The following is a 21739-nucleotide window of genomic DNA, read 5'->3' as shown; positions in this document are numbered from 1 at the left end:
TGGCGTTGCCGTGAGCTGGGGTGTAGGTCGCAGATTTGGCTCAGATCCCGTGTTGCTACAGCTGTGGTGCAGGCTGGCAGCTGTAGCTCCGAATTGGGTCCTTAGCTTGGGAACCTCCATGTGCTGCAGGTGAGGCCCTAAAAAGCAAAAACAAAGAAACAAACCAAAAAGACAAGTGTTTCCTATGTAACTACCACCAAGATAAAGATACAGAAATTTAAAATACCCTATAAAGTTCCCTCATGCCCTTTCCAGGCTAAACACTATGCACAAGAAATAATTATTAACTAATGAAGAGATTTTTAGAGGAGCACAATTCCTTCTTTGTTTTTAACTGAAGTATAGTTGCTGTACAATATTGTATAAGTTACAGGTACACAATACAGTGATTCAAAAGTTTTAAAAGTTCTCCTCTATTTACAGTTACTATAAAATATTGGCTATAGTCCCCATGTTGTACAAAATATCCTTGTAGCTTATTTTATACCTAATCATTTGTACCTCTAAATAGCCTACCCCTGTATTGCCACCAGAAGGGCATAATTCTACAAGGATAAAGAGAGGAAAGATGAGCGTGACCTAATTTTGGAAGCTGGAAATGGATGAGCTAGACAGCACATGAAAAAGTGGAAATGACCCAGAAGATCCAGGAAAATTGGAACCTAAACCAGCAAAGGGTTAAAGGGCTCAAAATCAAGCCATTCAAAGGCATTCTAAATGGGCACCACCAAATAGCTCTAAACATGGGATGAACCTGGGGCTCAAAATAGAAGACTGAATCTTCTGCCGAGTAAAACCTCACTCTCCATTCTCTTTGCATTCCATCTATTTCTTTCAAGTACCTTAAGTGTCTAAATTTCATTACTTATTTCTATATGTAATTCAAACTTCCACTGAAGTGAACTGCCCATGACATTCGGAGAGTCACTCTTCTACTCCCTGGTCATGAGTGTTATTGTGGTAGAAAAATCAGGAAGCATTTCCAAAAGTGATTCCTTCCTTAGATAACGCTACTCTTGTCGAAACAAAGTTACTAACATCCAACTGCACAGCTGAATTAGCTTCCCTTTACATGTTAGTGCATCACAGATCCCTGGTAATAAAATGTACATTATTGGGGCCAGAAATCCTCCTCTGTCAAATGGTCCAGCTTTTGAAATATTTATCTTGGCCACAAGCCACGTTCATTAAGAATAGTGCACTGTAGATGACACAGCTCATGTCAGTAGCAAACAAGGGCTAAGATTTACACACTAATGGTGCTGTTGTTCTTAAAATCACTTGCCTGTTACTTGACTATTAAGTTAATTAATGACAAAGACTATCTTCTTTAATATTTACTTCAGGAAGCTTTTTTTTTTTTTTGCTTTTTTTGCTTTTTAGGGCTGAAACTACGGCATATGGAAGTTCTCAGGCTAGGGGGTGAATCAGAGTTGCAACTGCTGGCCTACACCACAGCCACACCAACACCAGATCCTCGAGCATCTTTGACCTACACCACAGCTGACAGCAAACCCTGGATCCTTAACCCACTAAGCAATGCCAAGGGTCAAACCCTGATCCTCATGGATACTAGTTGGGTTCATAACAAGCTGAGCCACAATGGGAACTTCTACCTCACATAGTCTTTCACACACTGTGATATTCCACAGGCACCTGACAAAACAAGTTTACAACAACAAAACATTCAAATCATTACCTTGCAGAATTTTAATTGAGTGAGAAGACAACCAATTTCCTAAGTATAATAAGGTAAACGTCAATACCATGTCTAGATTAAAATTAATGCTTACTCTTTTCTGTCATTTCAGTGCTTGTTAGGTCCTCCGTCTTCTTGGAATAATTTCTTATGCTGATGCCAGTAAGCAAACTTAGAAATTGAAGTTCTGATTCTACATGTCCAAGATGACTTCTCAGATCTTTCAATGACTCCCATCCTTCAGAATCTGATTGGTATATATCTTGAAATGATTGTCTGGAAAGCAAATACCACAAATAATTACTACAAAGGAGGGAGTTCCCTTCGTGGCTCAGTGGTTAAAGAACCCAACTAGTATCTGAGAGCTGTGGTGTAGGTGGCAGATGTGGCTCCGATCCCGAGTTGCTGTTGCTGTGGTATAGGCCGGCAGCTATAGCTCCAACTTGACCCCTAGCCTGGGACTCTCCATATGCCTTGGGTGTGGCCCCAAAAAGAAAAAAGAAAAATTACTACAATGGAAAAATCACTAACAAGTGTTTCAACTAATATCTACAAATTTCTTCAATCCCATTTTATGTGATGATCGTTGTACAATTACAAATGCAATAAAGTCCATTAAAAAAAAAACACACAACCCTGGAATCTTAAAAAAGGACACAATGAACTTCTTTGCAGAACAGATACTGACTCACAGACTTTGAAAAACTTATGGTTTCCAAATGAGACAGGTTGGGGGGTGGAGGGATCCACTGAGGGTTTGGGATGGAAATGCTGTAAAATTTGGTTGTGATGATTGTTGTACACCTATAAATGTAATAAAATCCATTAAGTAATAAAAAATTATTTTTTAAATCCCATTTTGTCTTTCTTTTTTTTTTTTTTGTCTTTTTGCTATTTCTTTGGGCCGCTCCCACGGCATATGGAGGTTCCCAGGCTAGGGGTCAAATCGGAGCTGTAGCCACCGGCCTACGCCAGAGCCACAGCAACGTGGGATCCAAGCCGCATCTGCAACCTACACCACAGCTCACGGCAACGCCGGATCCTTAACCCACTGAGCTAGGGCAGGGACCAAACCCGCAACCTCATGGTTCCTAGTCGGATTCGTTAACCACTGCGCCACAACGGGAACTCCCCATTTTGTCTTTCTTATTCTCTCCCATTAAAACTAGTATGATTTTTCTCCAAACCAATGTGGTTACTAACACTACCATCAATGATCTCAACATAAAACAAAGCTAACCAAGTTATACTACCATATTTCTACATATAAGAAAATCTGATAAATTAGGAGCTCCCCTTGTGGCGCAGGGGAGACGAATCTGACTAGGAACCAAGTGGTTGCGGGTTCGATCCACTCAGTAGGTTAAGGATCTGGCATTGTCGTGAGCTGTGGTATAAATCAAAGATTCGGCTTGGATCCTGCATTGCTGTGGCTGTGGTGTAGGCCAGCACCTGTAGCTCCAATTCAACACCTAGGCTGGAAACCTCCATATGCCGCAGGAGCGGCCCAAGAAATAGCAAAAAAAAGCAAAAAAAAAAAGGAAAATTTTATAAATTATAATAAGACTACTTTGCAAAATTAAAATATCTATTTAGGTTGGAATATCTGAAGTATTCCAATCTAAATATCTTAATATCCCAAGACATCTTAAACTATTTTTAAAGGATATGATGCAATTAAAAACAAAACAAATCAGCTGGCTTTAACTTCTAAAACAAGTAAAGCATCACAGAGCATTTTACTAAGAAAGAGATTCTTGGGAAATTGAAGAGTATAAGGGTAAAAATTCCAGAGGAAAAACAAAAACCATAATCTCTTTAAACAAAGTGGTAATCAGATATTCTTTGAGAACGCACAGCTCTATTTTCTTTGAAAAAGAGGAAAATTTCAGCAAATATCTCATTCAATGGTATTTTACTTTTTGTCATCCTTTATTGCCATCACGCTCGCAGTCACATTCTCACTGCTGACTTCTAACTTAAAACATGCCTTCCTTGCATTCTGGGGAATGATCATCTTGATTCTCACTTTACATCTTGTCCCCGTTTCTTGTCTCCAATGTTAGAAGAAAAACGTTACACTTTTTTTTTTTTGGCTTTTTGCCATTTCTTGGGCTGCTGCCACGGCATATGGAGGTTCCCAGGCTAGGGGTCGAATCAGAGCTGTAGCCGCCAGCCTACACCACAGTTCACGGCAATGCTGGATCCTTAACCCACTGAGATTGAACCTGCAACCTCATGGTACCTAGTCGGATTCGTTAACCACTGAGCCACGACGGGAACTCCAGAAAACCCTTATGCTTTTGCCTCTGCTATTCTAAGTATGCACTCTCTCATTCCAGAAGAATGTCTGATTCATCTCAGCTCTCTTATGCCAGTAACACCTAAAGCACACCCCTAATACTATCTCTTCTTCCTGCAAGGTAGATTTAACTTGATAAAATAGCAAATTTTTTTTCCCTTAAATTAGCTTTTCCTTCAAATTTCCCTACTTTTTTTGATAAAATCCCCTTGATATAGCAGGCCCCATTTGTTGAGGGTCATCCTTTGCTCTGTTAATCATCTCACCTCTGGATCAAATGTCATCTTTTCTCCCCTCACCCCACTCCACATAGCTATCCCACCTTTTCTATTTTCAGTTGCTCTACATTTATCTATGCTTTTATGACCTTATATCATGTCTATAAAGAATACCATCTCTGTAACTCCACACTGGTAATTAAAAACTTGTATAAAGTCTATAGTAATTTTTTAAACTTTGTTTTAATGCCAGTTTAAAATATCACTATAAGTAAATTCTATGTCATCTGAGAGACTAAAACACACTCTTGTATTTGCTATCATGGGTTTATTTTTAAAAGTTAAGTAGGCATTCCCTTGTAGCTCAGTTAAAGATCTGGTGTCAGTACTGCTGCAGTTCAGGTTGCTGCTGTGGTGTGGGTTGGATGGCCTGAGAACTTCCACATACTGGAGATACAGCCAAAATGAAAAAAAAAAAAAAATTAAATTATAAGTTAAATAGATAAAGCTAATGAAAAAAAGAACAGAGAAAAATCTTCATATAATGAGTTCCTTCCAAGTGAATACTAAACAACTTCACAGCAAACTATGAATGAAAATTTCAAAGTATTTCAAATGGAGAAAAGGGATGAGAGAACTAAGGCATCACATTAAAGGATAGATATGCAGAACTCAAAAAAGAACCTGTGGCTGAGAAAGGAGAAAATGAGGAAACTGTTTAATTGGTACAAAGTTTTTCTATGGGGCAATGAAATAGTTTTAGAGATAAATAATAGTGATGTTTGCAAACAAAAACTAAACTATTTAACTTAGAATTATATGTTATGTATGTATTACCACAAAAATCAAAAGACGATCTGCATACTCTCATTCATAGTAGTAATTTACTTTGAGCAAAGTATCATTGGTGCATTATAATTAATGAGTTTTTTTTAATGAACTGGGTTTATGAGTTCTATTGGTTTTGTAGTTTACTCTTTGCAAAAACTTGTCTTAGTAGCATACATTTTTTGCTGAAAATTAAATGTTCACAAGAAGCTTTTTTCCTTTACTTTCTTTATTTACTTATTTTTTATGGTTGGACCTACCAAGCCAGGACTGAATCCGAGCCACAGCTGCAACCTACGGCACAGCCGTAGCAATGCTGGATACTTTAACCCACTGTGCTAAGCCAGAGATCAATCCATGCCTCTGCAGGAACCCAAGCCACCGCACTCAGATTCTTAACCCACTGCACCACAGCAGGAATTCCAGCCTTTTTTCTTTTAAGGCAAATCTACACAAGACTTGAGTTTAAAACTCGATGATCTAGGATTCTATAAAGATGGCAGAGTAGGTAGCACCAGGGATCTATCTCCCCAGCTAAGCAGCAATTGCAGTGGCAGAATCTGTCTGATAAAATTTTTTGGAACCCTGGAGACTGCTTGCAACTTCATAGAGAAGGCCTAAAAGTAAATTACAGTAAATTGTGAGCAATTTCAGCTCTTAGTGCAGTAGCAGCCACCCACACCCCACTCCAACAACATGGCAAGCAGCTGTGTACATGTTCTTAGAGCAGCCTGCACACAGCTTAGGGGAGCAAGGGTGGGCAAAAAGGACTGTCCCCCAAATATTGGTTCTCTTTGCTTCAACTGTTGATTGCTATTTCTGATCACAGAGATACAGACAAAGTGGTACGCAGCCACTGTTGAAAACCCCTACCCTAGGGCTGAGGTACCTTTAAGGATTTTTTTGTTTGTTTTGTTTTTTTAGGGCTGCACCCAAAACATATGGAGGTTCCCAGGATAGGGGTCTAATCAGGGCTGTAGCTGCTGGCCTACACCACAGCCAGAGCAATATAGGATCCAAGCTATTTCTGTGATCTACACAACACCACACTGCAATGCCAGATTCTTAACCCCACTGAGCGAGGCCATAGATCAAACTCGCAACTGCATAGTTCCTAATGGGATTCATTTCTACAACAGGAACTCCCCTTTAAGGATTTTTAAAGTGCTATTGCTTTTTGTTTCCCACCATTGTTTTTGCCTTCTCCTTTTCAGAAGTCAGGTATTAAAGACTGAGATATTCAAAATCAAACTAAATATTTGTTTTATTAGGAAAATTAAAAAGTAAGTGCACATACCCAAGGAAAGACTCAGAAAAGACGTAATTAGACATTAAGTTTACACCTCAGGCTGATCCTCAGCACACAGACAACAAAATAGCCTAAAACAATAACAGTAAGTGCAAACATTGGAGAAAGGGAGAATCTGATTTACAGAGTTACTACATTATTAAATTAAAATGTCCAATGTTCAACAAAATATCACAAGGCAAGAAGAAAAAACAGAAAAGTATAACCTATTCAAAGAAAAAAATATTCAAAAGAATCTATCCTGAAAAGACTTATGGCAGACATATCAAAGACTAAAAGAGAAGTCTTAAAGACGCTCAAAGAAATAAAGATGTGGGGAAGGTTAAGAAAATGATGTGCGAACAAAATGGAAACACTAATAACAAGACAGAAAACTTAAAAAGAAACCAAAAAGATCCTATCTTTATAGGCTGTCTGTTCACTTTGTTTATAGTTAACTTTGCTGTGCAAAAAGCTTATAAGTTTGATTAAGTCCTATTTGTTTATTTTTGTTTTTATTTCTATTGCTTTGGGAGATTGACCAAAGAAAACATTGGTACAATTTGTGTCAGAGAATGTTTCCCCTATGTTTTCTTCTAGGAGTTTTATGGAGTCCTGTCCTATGTTCAAATCTTTAAGCCATTTTGAGTTTATTTCTGTGCATGGTGTTCAAGTCTTTAAGCCATTTTGAGTTTATTTTTTGTGTACGGTGTGAGGGTGTGTTCTAACTCCATTGATTTACATGCAGCTGTCCAACAGGAAAAACTGGTCATAAATGACATTACGTAGACCATAAGAACTTTACAGACATATAAAAAACATTCAACTCAAAAGAAAGAATACACATTTCTCCAAAGCACCCAAAGAACATTCTCTAGGATAAGCCAAATATTAAGCCAGAAAACAAGTCTTAATAAATTTAAGAAGACTGAAATTATACCAAGCTTCTTTTCCAACCATAATGGTACTATACTAGAATTCAATTATAAGAAAATTGGAAAATTCACAAATATGCAGAGACTAAACAACATTCTATTGAACTTGACTAAATGGGTCAAAAGAGAAGTCAAAAAATACCTTGAAATAAATCTATACATAGAACTTCCATATGACCCCGCAATCCCAGTCTTGGGCATCTATCCGAACAAAACTCTACTTAAAAGAGACACATGCACCCGCATGTTCATCGCAGCACTATTCACAATAGCCAGGACATGGAAACAACCCAAATGTCCATCGACAGATGATTGGATTCGGAAGATGTGGTCTATATACACAATGGAATACGACTCAGCCATAAAAAAAGAATGACATAATGCCATTTGCAGCAACATGGATGGAACTAGAGAATCTCATACTGAGTGAAATGAGCCAGAAAGACAAAGACAAATACCATATGATATCACTTATAACTGGAATCTAATATCCAGCACAAATGAACATCTCCTCAGAAAAGAAAATCATGGACTTGGAGAAGAGACTTGTGGCTGCCTGATGGGAGGGGGAGGGAGTGGGAGGGATCAGGAGCTTGGGCTTATCAGACACAACTTAGAATAGATTTACAAGGAGATCCTGCTGAATAGCATTGAGAACTATGTCTAGATACTCATGTTGCAACAGAACAAAGGCTGGGGGAAAAATGTAATTGTAATGTATACATGTAAGGATAACCTGACCCCCTTGCTGTACAGTGGGAAAAAAAAAATACCTTGAAATAAACGAAAACAGAAATAAAACATTCCAAACTATGGGCTGTAGAAAAAGCAGTTCTCAGAGGGAAGCTCATGGCAATAAGTGCCTATGTTAAAAAAAGCAACAAAAAAATTTCAAATAAAAAATCTAACGATACACCACCAGGGACCACAAAAAAGAAGAAAAAATAAAGCCCAAAGTTAGCAGAGGAAAATATCAAAGACCAGATAAGGAAAACAATGAAATACAGACTGAAAAGGCAATGGAAAAGATCAAAAAAACCAAGAGTTGCTTAGTAAAAAAGATAAATGAAATAGACAAAACTTTAGCTAGAAGCACCTAAAAAAACAGAGAAAGACACAAATAAAATCAAAATCAAAGAAGAGATGTTACAACTGACAACAAAGAAATACAAAGGAAACTACTTGCATTGTAAGTAAGTAAACTGGACAATCTAGAAAAAAACGGAAAAACTTGTAGAAACATAAAACAAGATGAATCATGAGGAAACAGACAATCTGAACAGACCAATTACTAAGAAGAAGATTGGATTAGTATTTAAAATCCTAACTACAAACAAAAGTTCAAATACACTGGTGAATTCTACCAAATATTTAAAGAAGCAAAACAATCCTTCTCAAACTCTTCCCCCCAAAAAGAGGGAAAACTTACAAACTCATTTTATGAGGCCAACATTATCCTGATACCAAGCCCAGACATGAACATTACAAAAGAAGAAAATTACAAGGCCAATATCCCTGGTGAACATAAACATAAAAATTCTCAACAAACCATTAGCAAAGCTAATTCAGCAACACATTAAGGAAGATAAACCAGTATCAAGTGAGATTTTGTCCAGGAATACGAGCATCATTCAAATCTACAAATCAAAGTGATACACTCCATTAAAAAAATGAAGGATTTAAAAACATGTGATCATCTCAATAGATGCAGAAAAAAGTCTGACAAAAACTCAATAATCATTTATGATCAAAACTCTCATAAAGTGAGTATAGAGGGAACATACCTCAAAATAATAAAGGCCATATGACAAGTCCATGGCTAACATGGTATTGAACAGTGAAAAGCTGAAAGTTTTTTCCTATGAGTTCAGAATCAAGATAAAAGATGCCCGCTTTCACCACATTTATTCAACAGAGTATTGGAAGTCCTAGGTGGAACAGTTAGATAAGAAAAAGAAAATAAAAGCATTCAAATCAGCATTCAAATCAAAAAATAAAATTTATGATATTTTACTTCAAGATGATAACATGACATTATTTCAAGAAGTTCCAAAATACTCTACCACAAAACTGTTAAAACTAGTAAAGTTGCAGGATACAAAATCAATACAAAAATCTGTTGTGTCTCTTTACAATAATAACAATTAAAAAAAGAAAATAAGGAATTCCCGTCATGGCTCAGTGGTTAACGAATCCGACTAGGAAACATGAGGTTGTGGGTTTGGTCCCTGGCCTTGCTCAGTGGGTTAAGGATCTGCCATTGCCATGAGCTGCGGTGTAGGTTGCAGATGCAGCTCATATCCCGAGTTGCTGTGGCTCTGGCGTAGTCCCGGTGGCTACAGCTCCGACTGGACCCCTAGCCTGGGAACCTCCATATGCCGAGGGAGCGGCCCCAGAAAAGGTAAAAAGACAAAGAAAAAAAAAAGAAAAAGAAAATAAGAAATAAATTTCATACATAATTCCATCCAAAAGAATAAAATACTTAGGAATAAATTTAACAAGGAGGTAAAAGACCGTTACACTGAAAGTTATAAGATACTGACATAACTGAAGAGAAACTAATATTTGAAAAGATATTCCTGGAGTTCCCATTGTGGCTCAGTGGTTAACAAATGCAAGTAGGAACCATGAGGTTGCAGGTTCGGTCCCTGGCCTTGCTCAGTGGGTTAAGGATCCAGCATTGCCATGAGCTGTGGTGTAGGTCACAGACGTGGCTTGATCCCGCGTTGCTGTGGCTGTGGCGTAGGCTGGTGGCTACAGTTCCGATTAGACCCCTAGCCTGGGAACCTCCATATGCTGTGGCAGCAGCCCAAGAAAAGGCAAAAAGACAAAAAAAAGAAAGAAAAAAAGAAAAGATATTCCATGCTCATGGATAGGAAAAATTAATATTCTTAAAATGTCCATACTGTCCAAAGCAATAACCAGACTCAATACAATCCCTATCAAAATTCCAATAGCATTTTTCACAGAAAATAAAAAGACCAATCCTAATATTTGTATAGAACCACAAAGGATCTGTAACAGCCAAAGAAACCTTGAGAAAGAACAATCGTGGAGGCATTGTATCTCTCTCTCTTTTTTTTCTTTTCCCTTTCTTTCTTTTTATGCCTTCACCTGTGGCATATGGAAGTTCCCAGACCAAGGGGTGAAGTGGAACTGCATCTGCGACCTACACCGCAGCTTATGGCAATGTAACCATATGTAACGCACTGAGCCAGGCCAGGTACTGAATTCGCATCTTCACAGAGACAACATCAGGTTCCAAATCCATTGAGCCAACAGCAACTCCTCACGTCTTGAATTCAAACTATATTATGAAGCTATAGTGATCAAAACAAAATTGCATTGGCACAAAAACAGACACATAGACCAACAGAAGAGAAAAAAAGAGTCCAGAAATAAATGCATGTATATGTGGTCAATTAATTTCTAAAAAGAAGCCCACAATACATAATAGGGAAAGGTCAGTTTCTTCAATAAATGGGTTGGGAAAACTGGAAAGGCACAAGCAAAAGAATGGCAGAAAACACTATCTTACATCATACACAAAAGTTAAAATAGATTAAAAACCTGAAACAATAACATTCCCAGAAGAAAACAGGCTCCTTGACATTGGTCTGACCAATAAATTTTTAAATTTGTTGCCAAAAATTAAGGCAAAAAAACCCGAAAATAAACAAGTGTACTGTTGGTGGCAATTTAAACTGCCACTATGGAAAGTAGCATGGAGGCTTCCTCAAACAGTTAAAAACTGAATTCAAGGATACAAGTCACCACATTAAAATCCTAGGTATCTCTGCTGCAAGAATGAACAACCTGAAAAGGAAAATATAAAAACAATTATATTTACAATACCACCCAAAAAAAAGATAATACACAGGAATTATCTTAAGATGATAAAACATTTCTACACTGAAAACTACAAAGCATCACTGAAAGAAATTTAAAAGACATAAAAAAATAATGGAAACAGATCTCATGTTCATAGATTAGGAAATAATGTTATTAAAATGTCACTATTACCCAAACAATATACAGGTTCAATGCAATCTCTATCAAAAACCAAATAAGGTTTTTGTTTGTTTGTTTGTTTGTTTTTTGGCAGAAATACAAAATACTATCCTAAGATTCACATGGAACCCTCAAGGAATGCCAAATAGCAAAAACAATGTTGGAAAAGAAAAAAAGTGGAGGACTCATATTCTCTGACTTCAAAACTTAACTCAAAGGTACAGTAATTAACATAATGTGGGGAGATGGGATTAAGATGGCACAATAGAAGGACTGGACCTCAACTTCTCTCCTAAAAAAAAACAAAATTTACAACTAAATCCTGAACAATCTTCAAGCAAATGGATCAGAATCCTTCAAAAAGATATCCTACACCAGAAGACAAAGGGGACGCCACAATCAACAGGTAGGAGGGGTGATTTCCTGATATAAGAAACCCCATACCTCCCAGGTGGGAAGCCCCATAGACTAGAAAGTAACTGGTTCACAGAGACTCACCTACAGGAGTGAGAGTTCTGAGCCCCACATCAAACTGCTACATGTGGGAATCTGGCATTGAAAGCCAGTGGGACTTGTGAGCAGGAGCTCCACAGGACTGGGGGAAAAAAAGACCCCATTCGTAAAAGGCGCACACATAATTTCACGTGCACTGGGTCCCAGGGCAAGCAAAGTCTCTGCAGGAATCCGGGTTGGACCTGCTGCAGTTCTTCTAGGATCTCCTGGGAAAACAGGGGGTGAATGTGGCTCGTTGTGTGGGAAGGACACTGGAAGAAAAGCTCTCGGGAATATTCATCAGCATGCCTTTCTCTGGAGGTGGCCATTTTGGGAAAATCTGGCCCCACCCATCAGCAGTGAGAAGCCCCAGGCCAAACAACAATCCAGGTGGGATCACAGCCCCACCCATCAGTAAACAGGCTGCCTAAAGACCACCAAGGAACACAGCCCCACCTGTAATCCCATCCAGAGACAAAGCCCCACCCCCAGAGGGATAGGAATCAGCTCCACCTACCAGTGGGCAGGCATCAGTCCCTCCCATCAGGAAGCCTACAGCAAGCCCCTGTACCAATTTCAGCCACAAGGGGGGACAGACACCAGAAGTAAGAGAGGCTACAACTCTATTATCTGTAAAAAGATCACCACACCAAAAACCTGTCAAAATGAAAAGACAGAGAACTATTTAACTCAGAGGCGGGAGAAAGAAAAAACCCCAGAAAATCAGCTGAGTCATCAGGAGATTCTCAGCCTCCAGGAAAAAGACTTTAGACTGTTGATGCTGAAGATGATGCAAGGCACTGGAAATGCACTGGAGGCAAAGATGGATAACTTACAGGAAACACTGAGCAAAGAGATACGAGATGTAAAATGTAAACAAGAGATGCAAAATACAATAACTGAAATAAAAAAATTCATTAGAAGCAGCTAACAGCAGAATACAGGAGGCAGAAGAATGAACAAGCGAGGTGGAGGACAGATTAGTGGAAATCATGGATGTGGAACAGAAAAGAGAAGAAAGATTGAAAACAAATGAAGAGAGTCTCAGAGGACTCTGGGACAACATGAAACGCACCAACATCGTATCATAGGGGTGCCAGAAGGAGAAGAGACAGAGAAAGGGACAGAAAAAATACTCAAAGAGATAATAGCCGAAAACTTCCCTAACATGGGAAAGGAACCACTCACCCAAATCCAGGAAGCCAACAAGTACCATATAAAATAAACCCAAGGAGGAATACCCTGAGACACACATTAATCAATCTGACCAAAATTAAAGACAAAGAGAAAACCTTGAAAGCAGCTAGGGAAAAGAAACAACATACAAGGGAACCCCGATAAGGTTATCGGCAGATGTTTCAGCAGAAACTCTGCAGGGCAGAAGGGAGTGGCACGATATACTTAACGTGTTGAAAGGTAAAAACCTCCAACCACGATTACTTTACCCAGCAAGGCTCTCATTCAGATTTGAAGGAGAAATCAAAAGCTTCGCAGATAAGCAAAAGCTGAGAGAATTCAGCAACACTAAACCAGCTATACAACAAATACTAAAGGAACTTCTCTAGGCAGAGAAGAAAAGGCCGCAACCAGAAACAAAAATACCGCAAATGACAAGGCTCACCAGTAAAGGTATATATACGGTAAAGATAAGAAATCATCCACGCACAATTATGCCACCAAAATCAGAAATCGTGGGAAGAGGAGGGTACAAATGCAGGACACCGGAGATGCACTTGCAATTAACAGACCAACAACTTAAAGCAATCTCATATAAACATGGACTCATATCAAAACTTCAGAGTAACTGCAAACCAAATATCTACAAGTGATACACACACAAATAAGAAAAATCAACTCAAATACAACACTAAAGATAGTCAACAAACCACATGAGGAGAGAACAAGAGAAGAAGGAAAGAAAAAAGAGCAACAAAAACATATCCAAAGCAATTAATAAAACAGCAATAAGAACATACATATCAATAATTACCTTAAGAGTTAATGGACTAAACCCCCCAACCAAAAGACACAGACTGGCTGAATGGATACAAAAACAAGATCCATATACATGCTGTCTTCAAGAGACCCACTTCACTTCTAGGGACACATACAAATTGAAAGGGAGAGGATGGAAGAAAATATTCCATGCACACAGATCAAAAGAAAGCTGGAGTAGCAGTATTCATATCAGACAAAATAGACTTTAAAATGAAGAATATTTTAAGGGACAAGGAAGGTCACTACATAATGATCAAAGGATCAATCCAAGAAGAAGATTTAACAATTTTAAATATCTACGCACCCAACACAGGTTCACCACAATATATAAGGCAAATGCTAACAACCTTAAAAGGACAAATCGACAATAACACAGTAAGAGTGGGGGACTTTAAAACCCCACTTACAGCAATGGACAGATCAACCAGACAGAAAATCAATAAGGAAACACAGGCCCTGAACGATGCATTAAGCCAGATGGACTTAATAGATATTAATAGGTCATTCCATCCAAAAGCAACAGAATACACATTCTTCTCAAGTGCACATGGAACATTCTCTAAGACTGATCACATCCTGGGCTACAAATCAAACCTCGGTAACTTTAAGAAAATTGAAATCATATCAAGCATCTTTTCTGACCACAACGCTACACGACTGGACATCAACAACAAGAAAAAAACTGCAAAAAACACAAACACGTGGAGGCTGAACAACATGCTACTAAACAACCAATGGATCACTGAAGAAATCAAAAGAGGAAATTCAAAAATACCTAGAAGCAAATGACAACAAAGACACGACACTCCAAAACCTATGGGATGCAGCAAAAGCCGTGCTAAGAGGAATGTTTATAGCCATACAAGCCCACCTCAGGAAACAAGAAAAAGCTCAAATAAAGATGCTAACTTTACACCTAAGGCAGCTCGAGAGAGAAGAACAGACAAGACCTAAAGTTAGTAGAAGGAGAGAAATCATAAAGATCAGAGCGGAAAATAGAAAAGATCAATGAAACGAAAAGCTGGTTCTTTGAAAAGATCGACAAAATTGATAAACCCTTAGACAGACTTATCAAGAAAAAAGAGAAGACTCAAATCAATACAATTAGAAAGAAAAAGGAGAAGTAACATCGGACATCGCAGAAATACAAAAGGATCATTAAGAGACTACCATACGCAACTATATGCCAATAAAACGGAAAACCTAGAAGAAATGGACAAATTCTTAGGAAGGTACAATCTTCCAAGACTAAACCAAGAGGAAATAGAAAAGATGAACGGACCCATCACACAAACTGAAATGGAAACTGTGATTAAAAAACTTCCAACAGACAAAAGTCCGGGACCAAATGGCTTCACAGGCAAATTCTATCAAACATTTAGAGAAGAGCTAACGCCTCTCCTTCTGAAACTATTTCAAAAATCGCAGAGGAAGGGACACTCCCAAACTCATTCTATGAGGCCACCATCACCCTGATACCAAAACCAGACAAAGGTACCACCAAAAAAGAAAACTACAGGCCAATTTCAGTGATGAACATAAGACGTAAAAATCCTCAACAAAATACTAGCAAACCACATCCAACAATACACTACAAGGATTGTACATCATGATCAAGTGGGATTTATCCCAGGGATGCAAGGGCTCTTCAATATCCGCAAATCCATCAGTGTGATACACCACATCAACAACCTGAAGAATAAAAACCATATGATCCTCTCAATAGACGCGGAAAAAGCCTTTGACAAAATCCAACACCCATTACTGATAAAAACCCTTCAGAAAGTGGGCACGGAGGGAACCTACCTCACCATCATAAAGGCCGTATATGACAAACTCACAGCGAACATCTTTCTCAATGGTGAAAAGTTGAAAGAATTCCCGCCGAGCTCAGAAACAAGACAAGGATGTCCGCTCTCGCCACTACCCTTCAACATGGTTTTGGAAGTCCTAGCCACGGCAATCAGAGAAGAAGAAGAGATAAAAGGAATCCAAATTGCAAAGGAAGAAGTAAAACTGTCACTATTTGCAGATGACATGATACTTTACCTAGAGAATCCTAAAGACTCTACCAGAAACCTGTTAGAGCTCATCCATGAATTCGGCAAAGTCGCAGGATACAAAACTGATACTCAGAAATCAACAGCATTTCCATATACTAAAAATGAAAGAGCAGAAAGAGAAATCAGGGAAGCAATCCCATTTACCATCGCATCCAAAAGAATAAAATACCTAGGAGTAAACCTACCTAAAGAGACAAAAGACCTGTACTCTGAAAACTATAAGACACTGATGGAAGAAATCAAAGATGACACAAAGAGATGGATTGGATTGGAAGAGTCAATAGTCTCAAAATGACTCTACTACCCAAGGCAATCTACAGATTCAATGAAATCCCTATCAAAGGTCATTTTTCACAGAACTCAAACAAAATAGTTTAAGGTTTGTTTGGGGCACAGAAGACCCCGAACAGCCAAAGATATCCCGAAAAAGAAAAATGGAGCTGGAGGAATCAGGCTCCCTCACTTCAGACTATACGACAAAGCAACAGTCAACAAAACCATATGGTACTGGCACAGAGACAGAAATACAGATCAGTGTAACAGGATAGAAAGCCCAGAATTCAACCCACGCACCTACAGCCAACTCATCTATGACAAAGGACGCAAGAATATACAATGGAGCAAAGACAGCCCCTTCACTAAGCGGTGCTGGGAAAACTGGACAGCCACGTGGAAAAGAATGAAATTAGAACACTCCCTAACACCACACACAAAAGTAAACTCAAAAATGGATTAAAGACCTAGATATAAGACCAGACACTATAAAACACTTAGAGGAAAACAAAGGCCAAACACTCTCTGACATATAAACAACCGCAACATCTTCGCAGATCCACCTCTTAGAGTATCGACAATAAAAACAAAAATAAACAAATGGGACCTAATCAAACTTCAAAGTTTCTGCACAGCAAAGGAAACCCTAAACAAAACGAAAAGACAACCCACAGAGGGGGAGAAAATCTGTGCAAATGAATCGACTGACAAGGGATCCATCTCCAAAATTTATAAACACCTTCTGCAGCTCCACACCAAAAAAACAAACAACCCCATCCAAAAATGCGCAGAGGATCTAAACAGACAGTTCTCCAAGGAAGACATACGGATGGCCAAAAAACACATGCAAAGATGCTCAACATCACTCATTCTTAGAGAAATGCAAATCAAAACCACGATGAGGTAGCACCTTACACCAGCCAGAATGGCCATCGTCCAAAGGTCTACAAACAATAAGTGCTAGTACACTGTTGGTGGGAATGTAAACTGGTGCAACCACTGTGGAAAACAGTATGGAGATTCCTCAGAAAACTCAACACAGAATGACCATTTGATCCAGCAATCCCACTCTTGGGCATCTACCCAGAGAAAACCACGACACGAAAAGACACATGCACTCCAATGTTCATTGCAGCACTATCTGCAACAGCCAAGACATGGACACAGCCTAAATGTCCATCGACAGAGGAGTGCATCAAGAAGATGTGGTGCATATACACAATGCAATATTACTCAGCCATTACAAGGAACGAAATACTGGCATTTGTAGCAACATGGATGGACCTAGAAATTATCATGCTAAGTGAAGTCAGTCAGACAATGAGACACCAACATCAAATGCTTTCACTGACATGTGGAATCTGAAAAAAGGACACAATGAACTTCTTTGCAGAACAGATGCTGACTCACAGACACTGGAAAATCTTACGGTCTCCGGAGGAGACGGGTTGGGGGATGGGGGGATATGCTTGGGCTGTGGGATGGAAATCCTGTGAAATTGGATTGTGATGATCATTATACAACTACAGATGTGATAAATTAATTGCATAATTTAAAAATACCATAGTGTGATATTGTTTTAGAGACAGAAATAGAAATCAACAGAATAGTTCTCTGTAGAAGCCAGAAATAAACCCTGACATATATGGTCAAATGATTTTGACTAGCATGCCAATACCACTCCAACTGTGCTGGAAAAACTAGATATCTACATGCAAAACAGTGAAATTTGACCCTTACCTAACATATATAAAACCCAATTCACATTAGATGAAGGGTGTAAACAAAAAATCTAAAATGGGGGGGGGGATTAGAATGTTGGGATTAATGTATACACCCTACTATATATAAAATAGATAACCAACAAGGACCTACTTAGTATATAGCACAGGAAATTATACTCAATATTTTGTGATAACGTGTAAGGGAAAAGAATCTGAAGTGTGTGTCTATCTGAATCAGTGCTGTACAGATGAAACTAACACAATATTTTAAATCAATTTTAATTAAAAAAAAAAAAGAGTTCCCATCATGGATCAGCAGAAACAAATCTAACTAGTATCCACGAGGACACAGGTTTGATCCCTGGCCTCGCTCAGTGGGTTAAGGATCCAGCATTGCTGTGAGCTCTGGTGTAGGTCACAGACACAGCTCGGACCTGGAGTTGCTGTGGCTGTGGTATAGGCTGGTGGCTCCAATTCGACCCTGATCCTGGGAACTTACATTTGCCACAGGTGAGTCCCTAAAAGGTCCATAAATAAAAATAAAAAAAAAAAAATTTTTAAAGACTCAAAACAATAAAACTCCTGGGTGAAAACATAGGTAAAAGACTTCGTGACACTGGATTTGGCAAGGATCTTACCAATATCAAAGGCACAGATAACAAAAGAAAAAACAGACAAATCGGACCTCATAAAAATATTTTATTTTATTTATTTTATTTTATTTTTAGAAATTTTATTTTATTTTTTGTCTTTTGTGCTTTTTTAGGCTGCACCCACAGCATATGGAGGTTCCCAGGCTAGGGGTCTAATCAGAGCTATTGCCCCGGCCTATACCAGAGCCAATGCCAGATCCGAGCCGCTACCTTTGTGACCTCACAGCAACACCAGATCCTTAACCCACTGAGCGAGGCCAGGGATCGAACCTGCAACCCCATGGTTCCTCGTCGGATTCATTTCTGCTGTGCCACAACAGGAACTCCGAAAAATATTTTAAATTGTACATCAACAACACTATCAAAAGAGTAAAAAGGCAACCCATATGTGTGGGAGAAAATATTTGTTAATTATATCTCTGATAATGGGTCAATATTCAAAAATATACAGAGAACTCCTAAAACCCAACAACAAAACTCCAAACAATCAGATTCAAAAATGAGCAAAGGACTTAAACAGACATTTCTCCGAAGAAGATATACAAATGGACAATAAGTACATTAAAAGATACTCAAAATCACTAATCATTAGGGAAATGCAAGTAAAACTACACTGAGATACCGCCTCATACCCATCAAGATGGTTACTATCCAAAAAGAGAAAATAAGTGTTGATGAAATGTAGGGAATGTAGAATGCTGTAGACTATTAGAACATAAAATGATAGAAACACTGTGGAAAGCAGTACAGCAGTTCCTCAGAAAATTCAAAATAGAATTAACACATGATCCACCAACTCCACTTCTTGGTATGTATCCAAAGAATTGAAAGCAGGATCTCAAAGAGAGATGTGTACACCCATGCTCATACCGGCATTATTCACAATAGCTAAAACATGGAAGCAACCCATGTTTTATAGGTGAATAGATAAATAAAATGTGGTATAATACAGGAAAATGCTGTTCAGCATGTAAAAGGAAATTCTACAATATGCTACAATATGGATAACCACTTATGCTAAGTGAAATTAGGCAGTCAGAGGAAGATAAATATGTATGATTCCATTTATATGAGGTCAAATTCATGGAGACAGGAAATAGAATGGTGGTGGCCAGAGGCTAAGGGGAGTTGGGAAATGGGAAGTTATTGTTCAATGGGTACAGAGTTTTAGTTTTACAAGATGCAAAGCGTTATGGAAAGGGATGGAAGTAATAGGGGCACAGTATTATGAACATAATATCACTGATATGTACACTTAAAAATGGTTGATACAGGAATTCCCGATGTGGCTTAGCTGTTAACAGACCTGACTAGCATCAGTGAGGATGTGTGTTCAATCCCTGGCCTCGCTCAGTGGGTTAAGGATCTGGTGTTGCTGTGAGCTGTGGCGTAGGTCTCAGACGCGGCTTGGATCCCGAGTAGCTGTGGCTCTGGCATAGGCCGGTGGCTACAGCTCCAATTGGACCCCTAGTCTGGGAACCTACATATGCTGTGGGTGCAGCCCTAAAAAGACAAAAAAAAAAAAAAAAAAAGGTTGATACATTTACATGTATTGTACTGCAATAAAAAAAAAAAAAAAAAAAAGCCTGGTACACAGGTCCTAAACTTCCTTCTCAATCATAGTGAAAAGAAATTTTAGGGAGTTCCCGTCGTGGCGCAGTGGTTAACGAATCCGACTAGGAACCATGAGGTTGCGGGTTCAGTCCCTGCCCTTGCTCAGTGCGTTAACGATCCGGCGTTGCCGTGAGCTGTGGTGTAGGTCGCAGACATGGCTCAGATCCCACGTTGCTGTGGCTCTAGCATAGGCTGGCAGCTACAGCTCCGATTCGACCCCTAGCCTGGGAACCTCCATATGCCATGGGAGCGGCCCAAAGAAATAGCAAAAAGACAAAAAAAAAAAAAAGAAATTTTACATTAAATCCAAGCACCTTGGACTGACATTTATTATCTTCCACAATCTGGACTCTTCTGTCTTTCTCAACTTGATCATTAAGGAGGATAAGAATACATGGATAGTCTTCCCACTATCCTGAGCTAAACATGACATACTGTGGCCAGTAACGAAATCACCTTTTTTTGTCACAGTGCTTCTCAAACTTTCAAAGGTGCATAAAACCATCAGAAGTCTGGTTAAAAAGCAGATTCCAACTCAGTAGGTCAGGGTTGGGCTTAAATCTGTATTTCTGTTCAAGCCAAATGATGCCAATGCTTCCAATCTGTGGAACATCTGTGGAGGAACATACCTGTTCCCTGCTCACCTGCCTCCCTCTCCCTTTCACTAGTCACAGCCTCCTTTACCTTCATGAGCCCATCCAACAGGCACTCAAACATTTTTCTTTAGAACTTCTCAATTTCTACCAATTCTTGTCCAGTTAGTTGAGGAAAATCTCATTATCTCTGCTTCTATGTCAAATTGGAATTGACTAAAAAAAGAAGGAAGTCTGCTTGCAGGACAGCTGGCTAAGGATCAGGCATTGCCGCAGCTGTGGTGCAGGTCACAACTGAGATTCCGGTTCCATCCCTGGCCCCAGAACTTCCAGCAAAAACAAAACACACACACAAAAAATAAATAAAAGCAAAAAATGAACATAATTTCTGCTTTCAAGCAGCATGCAAGTTTGAGACACTAGGTACAGAATTAACTGTTAGACCTTTCCTGTTCTTCAGTTACGCAAAACACCTGGGCTTTGAAGTTTGTGATCTTTAGGTTCCAATCCAGCGCTAATACTTACATCCTCTGAGACTTTGGCCAAACAGTTTAACTTCTCTGAGCCTCAGTTTTCTTAACTTATTTTTTTTTTCTTTTTGTCCTTTTGCCTTTTCTAGGGCTGCTCCCGCGGCATATGGAGGTTCCCACGCTAGGGGTAGAGAATCGGAGCTGTAGCCGCTGGCCTACACCACAGCCACAGCAACGCCAGATCCAAGCCGCATCTTCGACCCACACCACAGCTCACAGCAACGCCGGATCCTTAACCCACTGAGCAAGGCCAGGGATCGAACCCACAACCTCATGGTTCCTAGTCAGATTTGTTAACCACTGCGCCACAACGGGAACTCCCAAGTTTTCTTAACTTTAAAACAGGGTTTACAATAATACCTACCTCAGAAGATTGGCATAGGTGTTAAAAGAGATGATGCACATAAAGACCCTTGCATTTCTCAGTCTGGCACTTGGTAAGTAATGGACAGACCATGACTGTTGCTGGGAACGAAAATGTTAAGATGCTACTGCTCTGCAGCACACAACACTCCAGT

General features: G+C 39.1%; 1 protein-coding gene across 2 annotated transcripts in view; it reads right to left on the bottom strand.

The window, feature by feature from the left end:
* CENPP (centromere protein P) overlaps positions 1 to 21739 on the bottom strand; it is a 250849-nt gene that overhangs the window by 227778 nt on the left and 1332 nt on the right. The window contains exon 2 of one of the 2 annotated variants that reach the window (XM_047779296.1): positions 1794 to 1975. The exons of the other annotated variant lie outside the window; for it this stretch is intronic. Coding sequence (XP_047635252.1) covers positions 1794 to 1975 — 182 coding nt within the window. The remainder of the gene's footprint in view (positions 1 to 1793; positions 1976 to 21739) is intronic. 2 annotated transcript variants of the gene reach the window in all.

Source organism: Phacochoerus africanus, chromosome 5 (assembly GCF_016906955.1).
Source record: "Phacochoerus africanus isolate WHEZ1 chromosome 5, ROS_Pafr_v1, whole genome shotgun sequence".
In the NCBI taxonomy this organism is placed as follows: domain Eukaryota; kingdom Metazoa; phylum Chordata; class Mammalia; order Artiodactyla; family Suidae; genus Phacochoerus; species Phacochoerus africanus.
The sequence above is the reverse complement of the archived record's forward strand: the minus strand, read 5'-3'. Positions and strand labels throughout refer to the sequence as shown.